We start from the raw sequence: 9487 nt of genomic DNA, 5'->3' as shown, positions 1-9487 counted from the left end.
CTCAGTATGTTTTACAGAGCTTATTTTCTCTTTTGACGATGTTGAAATTTGGAGGAAAATATGTGATAGAAGGATAGAAATGGAAATAAACAAAATATATATATAAATAAACCTTATAAGATTTTCATTTAATATCATATCACTGCTGTCACTGTAGGACCAGAGAGTCAAACTGACTTTTTTGCCATTAAAACAAGATTGAGAATAGTGTTTGGACCAACAAATGGATATCTGAATTACTGTATTATACATTTCTATTCTGTCTGACATCATTTCAAATGTACACGCTGCTTTATCTTGTGCTCCCGCAGCCCAAATCCTTTGCAAATCACACAGCGCTAATCAGGACACTGTCCACTTGTTGTAAATCAATAATGATATAACTAAGTCATACAAGGCGGCAGTGGCGGAGGGATTACGGAGCGAAGAAAGAGTGAAAATAAGCTCTAAGAGGGATTTCATGCATAAATCTCTCGCTGCAACTTAGCACAAATTGAATTCAGGCACACTGCTAGAAAAATTAATTCAGCTTTACAAAGCGAGGAGAGGTTAAACACTTTATGTGCTGCTCAGTGATCCAAATCATGGAGAAAACATTCAGAGGCATTCTCACTGTAGCCCTGGTGTACCATGTGATCTTTATACCTGAAAAGTAAATACATTTATCTCAGAACAGTCTGATTAGGCGGTGGCATATTCATCGTGGCGTATTGTTTATTTCAACAGGCTTGAAATAATAAGTTATTTGTCATCTCAAGCAGAATTTGTCGACATCAAATGTGTATTTAACATGGTCACACTTTATTTTAACCTGTTATTTAGCATTTTAGAAGCAATAAAACACTTAACATTGTGTGTAATACACAATGACATGATGCAGGTCTAAGCAAATATAAGGGCATTTTAAGATTTTGTTAATATAATTCTTCCTATCACGCATCTGTAACTGGTGTTTAATTAATGATTGAGAAGCTGTCATTAAAAGTATATATTTATGTTTACTATTTTTATTATTATGGTAGTTGTATTTATTTATCTATAAATACTTCTTCATTCTCCATGACAGCTGAGCAAACTCTATCTGCTGCTGAGGGCTGTGAGATGCATATGAAAGGCTCAAGAGAAATCCAGTAAGTGGACCTTGAGTTCAGGATTTTTTGTTTTACTACTCTTTCCATTAACTGTTTTTACACCAGTTACAGGTGCTTTATACCAGGAGTTAGATATTTTGACAAATACATTAGTATTACACTTTAAAATGTCCTTATGTTGCCTTGCAACTACTTTATAGTGCATCATAGTGGTGGAAGAAGTATTCATCTCCTTTAGTAGTAACACCAAACTATAAGAATAAGTGTTTTTGGGGTATTTCTTGAGGCAGAAGAATTATATTATAAATTATATTATTGAATTATTATTACTGATGCTTTTTTGTGAAATCAACATTTTGATATTGTAGTTCCCAAGTGTGAATCTAATTTTAGCTACTCTTATGTACTGTGGGACAGCCTAATCTCTAACAATGCATCATATTTTATGAACTGAACATATGTTTTATGTGAAATGTTTATCTGCAGAGTAACTTTCACTGTCAAATAAATGTAATGGAGTGAAAAGTACAATATTTTCCTCAGAAATGTAGTGAGGTAGAAGTACAAAGTAGTAGAAAACAGTAATACTAAAACATACAGTAAATGCACCTTGTTACGTTTCACACCTGGTGTTAAAAACCATGTATTAAGTGTTTATACTGGGTGTTATAATAAAGTCTTAATAATATCCCATTTTATACAACTTGTTCAAGATTTGTTAATATGTGTAAGTATATGGGTCAAAGTAGTGCCACAAATAAAGATTGCTTTCATCTATTAATTTAAAAAAAATTGCTGAATCCTTTAGAATAAAAAATGTGCAAAATAGTGAAAAATGCCTATAACAACTTCCTAGAGTACAAATTGACATCTTCAAGTAGCTTTTTTGTCTGATCAGTAGTCTAAAACTCAGATATTCAATTCACAGTGAGATGAAATGGAGAAAAGCAGCAAATCCTTACTTTTGAGTGGCTGAAACCAGCAAAAAAAAAAAAAACCTATAATGATTAACCAGTCATCAGAAACGTTGTCACCCAATCTTCTCTCTATCAGCTAATTGTTTCAGCTCTACTCCAGACAGTCAGAAACACCATGCAGCCCCTTTTGCGTAAAAGATTTCAGACACTTTTATTATTGTACAAGTGAGACCAGCGTAATGAAAGTGATAATACCCATGAACATGAAAGACATTTTTTCTTACTGTATTTACAGAGAAGTGTCTTCACATCACACACAAAAAAACCTACAAAATGAACAATTTGTAAATAACATAACAATTAAATAAACTCCACCTACCTTTAGGTTTACAGCTGAATATGCATATGATGACCATCTCTGCACTGCATAGAATTTATACATATACTTTCCTCATGAACAACGTGGGTTTTTCCTAACAATAATAATAATAATACTGCTCTCATGATGCATATCGGCGGCCTGTAAATAAACATTAACAAGAACTAAGTCTTTGGCAAATGCAAATACATTCACTTGACAGATGAAGAAACCATCGTTCCAGCTTGATTCAAAGAAATGACTTGGCCTGAAACATGTGAGGGAGCTGAAGTTAGGAGGGAACATGTTTAAGGCATTTAGCTGAAAACGTCGCCCTGCTTTTTGACATTATTGGAGTCGTCAGAATCATCCTATCAGAGTGAATCTGGACGCTTGTGGCATCAAACTAGACAAATGATGACACTGGTTTGACTTGGGATGGCTGTTATATCCTTTTCTGTGGTTGAATGCCAAAGACTTAATCAACTTAAATAGAAAAAATGGAAGCTGTGGGAACATAGTATAGTGCATGTCAAGGCAGTGACATAATGGGTTTTGAAGTACTGGAGAAAAAAAAAAAACAGTGAAACTGTAAGTGCCTTTAACAGACTGAGACTTATTAGACTTACAGTCATCTTCATGAAATAAAGCAAATATGCATCATCATTTTTCTGCATAATAACGCTCCAGTGTTGCAAACCTCCAAAATAGTGCAAAATTAACAACAAAAAAAAAAGAGACAAAAAACACAAAGGTTTTGCCTGATGACCTCTTGTATCCTGACAAATAAGAAATAGTAAAACACTAGCCAAGCAGTCTGCAGTTTAGTTGTTACGAATTATAAAAATGAAATTAAAAAATTATTTTAAGAATATATTTACTAGTTTCTTGAAATCTTGCAAATAGTGGGCCATGGTGATATATTGTCATGGCTCCCTCTATTTTCAAACTGATGTTTCTTTATTTATTTCATTTTCATTTTTACATCTTGATTGTGTATCACAGAGAACATGTCCTAATCTTCTCATGGCATCAAAAGTGATCGATTTTACTCATGCTGGATGTTTGGTCGGTGACTGTTCAGATGGATAAAAACAACGTTAGCCTGCCACAGTCTTGCATGTGCCGCTGCTAATCTCCTCTGATCTCACTGCGCTGCCATTTGAATCAAGTGGGAGTTGAATGGGGGGGGGGGCTGCTGCTACATTTTATGCTCCGGACAGCGTCCCTGCTGGGAGCCGTCAAGAAAAGGAATGTACAGTATTGATCCATGATGGGATGAAACTGTGACACTGCTACAGGGGGGGAAATAAATTCTGGATATTTTTGTTTTCAGTCTTTTTTTTTTATTTTTTATTTCTTTAAATCACTGCAATTTGCAACAATTATCATCGTTTGTGTAGCATCTTTAGGTGATGATGTCTCTGATGATGTCTTGTTTTATTTTTTTGTTTGTTTTTTTTTTGTTTGTTTGTTTTTTTTTTTTTTTTTTTTTTTTTTTTGGCTTTGAGTGTCCAAAAAAGCTGCGAGGAGAGAGGAGAGAAGTCGTCTGGAATCCCAAAAAACTGTTAAGTGTCTCATTGTGTGAGCCGGGGAACATTTTATGCGCAGTTGCTCAGTGTCCAGTGGACCATGCTGCTCACACGGGGGCAATATGGAGGCTGAGGCCATGGTCCTGTAGGTTGATTTGGTTTCCATGGTAACTAGTGACGGTCATAGGCAGTGGCAGCAGTGGGAGGGGCGGAGCCTCTCGATGCGGCACTATAATAATAAGGGGAACCTGAAAGTTAACAGAAGAACGAACCGTTTGAAACAACAAATACAGTTTTAACTGCCATTTACCAAATTCATTATCATTACTTTTAGCCATAACTGTTCCTTTATGTAACATTGGGTTCTAATAAGCTCTTAAAATTTTTATGGATAATTGAGCGTTCGCTAAGCTCTGTTCCCTCTTCGATAGTGTTGCCTCTACGCCTATCAAGCTTCCCGTTTACAATGATGTCGGTGGCAGATTCACCACTCCACATTTTAGTAGATCCTGTACACTGTCCACCATTTGAACTCATTTTATTAAGGCAACAAATCTCAGTGTTTGTGTGTTGCCTTAATAAGCTGACTTTATGATCTGCAAGAACGCAACTGCTTTGTTGCTTAGCTTACATACTTTTCTTTTTAAATGTTTAAAGGAAAAAGACTTTAAGGATAAGGACTACTAATTCATTTGTTTGGCAAATTTAACCCCAACTTAGATTTGGCTGGGGTGACTGCAGTGCAAACTTCCCCACTGCAATAAAGAGCAGGACAGAGCAGCTAACGTTAGCCCAAACTTTGATAGTGTAGCATCCAAAATAGGCTTTCACACAGAGGAGAAATACTATATAGTGGGTGTGCTAGTTGACTTGACATGACATGACATGACTTTTTATTTTTATTTTTTTTGTAACCTGTAAATCCCACAAAATTGTGTAGCTCGTTATTAATGTAGAAGTAATGCTAATTAGCTACTTAGCAGGGCAGAAAGGGCAAACTTACACACTGTTTAACCCATTCCTTACAATTTTGTGTTTTTGGTTTTTTAAAGCCTAACACATACATACACACCACTTTGTAGAGAAATCAAAAGCTTGCTTAAAATCGTGAGCCTCGTTATGTTTTCCAAGGCTACAGTTAGACTACAGACTATAAGTGTTCAAGGGAGGGGTTTAGCGAACAGTCAATTAAATTTTCTCATCCACTTTTTTCACTCTTTACTCACTTAGTAATGCTGGGTTGCTGAATCGCCAGGCTTCATTGTAGGTTGTGTACTGTGGATGACTGTAGGGGTTCCCCGAAAACTCACTCCCTGCAAAACAAAACAACAAATCAATTAGCATTTCAATGTGTCAAACCATTACCCCTTCACATGCAGCCATTTCTCGTCATTCAAAACAGGATGCAATTTGAGGGGGGGAAAATGATAGTCATCGGTGTGCAACCAGTCAAGCAAGTAATTTATTTCTTTTTCATTTCACTTAAGTTATGCAACACTGAACAATACAGGATGTGACACTGAAGGCGGCTTTCCCTGTCCCATTTATGGATATCTACCCATTCTTCTTCCTCCAGTATATTCCAAACTGGCCTAATAAATACACAGTGGTAATAAACAGTTTCATGCATACATTTTTGATATGCTGCAATAAATCCTGCAGCCTTTCTTGGAGGAATTTTAACATCTCCAATCTGAAACCCCTCTAGTCTGAGCTCTGGTGTTTTCTCGTGACAGAATTTCATTGCAGGGGAAGTAACTTGGAGCATGTCAGTGAGCACTGCTGTTGGTTCAACACGTTTCTTTCTTTTACGAGACAATAAAGGCCAGATTTTATATGAAGCTGGTGAGAAATGGCTTTGCTTTAACAGTGTTTTGCGCCTGTCACTAAATCTTAGAGGTTGTGTATAGGATGAATGGGTTGTAACACAAAACCACAAGCCATGGGATTAAGGCCCTCATCTTTTGCTTTGTGCTACATAAGAACAAATGGAAAGTAAAAGTATGTTTGACTTGATGCTTTTCCACCCACATGATTTAACAATTTTATTAGTCAAAATCCCAAATCGAAAAGTAAATCCGTACTGCACTGCCCCCATGGTGCCACCATGTCTCCTTTTGTTTTTACTGGTAGCTGTTAAATTGACTCTAAAAATGTAAAGCCTATTCTCAAAATATATTTTCAAAACAGAAGCAGAGAGAAAAACCTAAGAAGCACTTTAGATTGAAAGGCTTTTCAAAATTAGCTTTTTTTAATAATAGAAAATTAAAATTCCTATCTGGGAACATATTTGCATCAAAATACCCGCAGTTACATGTGTACAAGTGCAATAGTTTATATGCATAAATCTTCTTAAGTTATTCTTTTCATTCAAAAGGGGTCACTTCACTTCACACAAAGCATGTTATAAAATGTAAGTCATTCAGTTCAAACTAAATTCATATCAGCTCATGTATTGAGGTGGGGGCAGAAAAATAACAGGCAGATATTGAACTATCTGGACAAATAAAACAATCAACACAAAAGGAAATATGTATCTTTGTAATTTGTGTGAACTGACCCTTTAAAAAAATCCTTTAAAATCCAGTACAAAAGCATTTTGTTGTTCTTTGTTGCCTGTGACCTATTTTTTAGGATTCATTGGAATATCTTTGCAAGTTTTTTTAAGATTACCCACTGACTAAGAGACAAAAACAAATGTGACAGTAAATATGACCTTCCTGGCTGAGGAGATAACGAAACGTGTCATGGCAGCCCTTTATACAGGAGAACAGGGGAACAGCCCGAGCCTGCGATGGGTGGTGTGATTGGTAAATGATATGCTAACACAGCACACACTCCACTGGTTTCCCCATCCACGTGGTTTAATCACATCAAAGCAAAATGCCGGCTGCCTTTCGGTGAAAGTCTGTGTGTGTGTGTGTGTGTGTGTATGTATATGTATGGTGATGCTGGAGCTGAGGAAGCGTACAAACCCAGCACCAAAACTGCATCCCTTCCCTGTTCCTGGCAGTGAAACACAAGCCCGACCTCCTCAGAGAGACGGCGATTTGAATATTTACAGGGCTCCCATGCCTCTGCCTTTTGACCCTTAACTGTTTGCTGTGAACCTGAACTGCGGGTTAAGTAGAGGAGGGGAAAGGGATATGCTCTGGAGCGCAGAGGCTGGGGAGGGCTGGTGGCGCTGTTTATCGACGGCGTGTGAGAACAGCCACGCAGGGAGATAATGAGCCAATAAGGCCGAGAGGAAAGCAGGAAGGAAGGGAGAGTGACTGTCCTCTCCCTTGTCTCTGATCACTTATTCAGCCTGTCTAATCCAATCATACACACAGAGCTAATATAAGAATGTGTGCGCCTCAAACTCTCCAGGTCAATATTTATCGCCTCACTGTGTAATCCGGTGCTAAAGTCTCCTCACTGTGCTTCGTAGCTTCTACACCTGTTCGCTTTGAGAGCGACGCCACCTGTTAAACAGACCCCAACGACCATATGAAGCAGTGACTCACCAGGAACCATTCCAGCAAGTGTGGAGGTTGGGTAGCTGCCCTGGCCTGTGGGGGGAACGTGGGGTGGGTACCCAGGTAAGGTTGTGTTGGCCATATCCCGACCTGCAGAGACAAAGCAAAACAAACAAACAAAAAAAAAAAACACATCATCAGTGACAAACCTCATCTTAACTTAGTTTAGTGACGATGTCATTTAAAGATAAATCCTGAAGCTGCTCTTCAGAAAGTGACTCATGATTTTTAAAAATTTATTTTCCATTTTTGTTTTAATGTTTTATTTGGGCTTTTTTTTCTATTTCAGAGCTGGAAACTGCATTAGAATAAAACTATTTGAATAGAATACCCAATGGCAGAAGAAATCTCTCCGTCCTTTACTTATGTAAGTCCTGAATTTCAAAGTTTACATAAGTAAACCAAAAGTACTATGACCAAAAGTGGGGGTTTTCAGGGTGTTACTTAATACTACACATACCGTATATATTAAATTGTATCTGATACATGTAATTTAAGTAACGTTTTCATATTGTAGCAAGTGGAAACATGGCTAATTCTGCCTATGTTATATACTGTTGGTTTGTTAAACCTATAAAAACATATTCCATGACCAGTTTTATATATCTGAATATGCTAAGTAAGTATAAGTAACCAAAGCTTGTAAATGGAGCAAAAAGTGCAGTATTTTTCTCTGGAATATGCAGTAGAAGTACAATTATCTCCAAACTGTACTTAAATACAGTATTTGACTAAATGTAGTCAGTTACTTTGTCTGTTTTAATGTTCAGTTCCAAAAAATCAAAGCAGCCCCTTTAAACATACAACATCTCCATCATGCCAGATTACACAGACAAAAACCTGCTGTTCACTGTCGACACCATGACTCATCACCACCACCGCAAGTCAGTCAGCACAACAACTCCATTTTCACTGTGGTTTAGGAACACTCGATCTTCCCGGGTCGAGCACGGTGTCATATAAACCTGTTGCTTAACACCAGAGAGCTTCAGCCCGCCTCTGTAACATGTGAATGAAACAGCTGGTGTTTTGCAGGAGCTGTAGTGGGCAGTTCAAACTTTAAAGCCTTTACTGAATCCCAGTAAAGGTCGAGCATGCAGGCCCCCCTCTGCTGAGCGTCACCCATCTGCAGATATTCAGCTCTGTAATTGAGAGTGACAGTTGGGTTGTCCTCATTGGCCACAGGGACATTTGGACTACAGCACGTAACCCCAATCTGCAGCAGGGGCCGGGGTAGGAGAGGCCCCAGCTATATTGTCAGCTGCGAGGGCCACTCGGACTCAAAGGGAAAATCACCTCCCACTGGAGCTGTAATGAGGGAACTACTGAACGAAATGCATCGTAACACTGCAAGACAACAGTTGTCCATGTTGTATTTACGAATAAAGTTCAGGAAAACAGAGCCACTCTCAACAACCTAAAGAAAAAAGCTTTATTGTTTAATATCGTTACTTCTTTTCTTTTGTTGCTTTCTTTTCCTTTTGAAGAAATGTGTCACTTAGTGACAGTTTTTGCTGTGGAGAAGTGGAGGTTTTGTCTTTTTTTTTTTATATACTTGATATACTCTGCATCTTTTAACATCAGCATGTGATTAGCTTTTTAAAGCTGATTTGAACTGGATTTTGTCTATAATCTTTTATCGCAGATATTGTGTAAACTCTTTCACAGTGTGCGACAGTTGTTTGTTTTTATTTTTCTAACAATGTTTTTATGCTGCTCGTTTTGCCAGGTCACTCTTGAAGTAGAGATTTTAATCTCAAAACTTTTTTACCTGGTTAAAGGGAAGCAGTCTTACAAGAGGGAAAATAAATGGAAATGAAGTTATAGCATTGATACACCCGCTAGAGAAAGATACCTCCCAAATACAAAACATTCATCGTCAACGTCTGAAAATCACAAACTGGATTGAGCAGCCAGTTAGCACTGCTAATGAGGGCATAACCACGAGCAAATTTACATTTTGGCTAAAAAAAGCAAAGTCAACTACTTCCTACATGTACAATATCATGAACAGTTTATTTATTTAAGGGTGAGTGAATGAGCCCTCTGGGTAATGAAGTACCTGCTGCTA

General features: G+C 37.6%; 1 protein-coding gene across 7 annotated transcripts in view; it reads right to left on the bottom strand.

Annotated features, from left to right (window-relative positions):
- Nucleotides 1–3909: 3909 nt before the first annotated feature.
- The window catches only part of LOC111219766 (paired box protein Pax-2a-like), a 29829-nt gene continuing 24251 nt past the window's right edge, over nt 3910–9487 (bottom strand). For 6 of the 7 annotated variants that reach the window (XM_022742539.1, XM_022742538.1, XM_022742536.1 and 3 more), the window contains 3 exons: nt 7405–7506; nt 5125–5211; nt 4070–4146 (listed from right to left, as the gene is read on the bottom strand). In XM_022742539.1, coding sequence (XP_022598260.1) covers nt 4070–4146; nt 5125–5211; nt 7405–7506 — 266 coding nt within the window. Of the gene's footprint in view, nt 4147–5124; nt 5212–7404; nt 7507–9487 lie in introns of all 7 variants that reach the window. The other variant, XM_022742533.1, reaches the window with a different exon arrangement.

Source organism: Seriola dumerili, unplaced genomic scaffold (assembly GCF_002260705.1).
Source record: "Seriola dumerili isolate Sdu_G_001 unplaced genomic scaffold, Sdu_1.0 BDQW01000068.1, whole genome shotgun sequence".
NCBI classification, from domain to species: Eukaryota; Metazoa; Chordata; class Actinopteri; order Carangiformes; family Carangidae; genus Seriola; species Seriola dumerili.
This window is presented reverse-complemented; position numbering and strand designations above follow the sequence as displayed.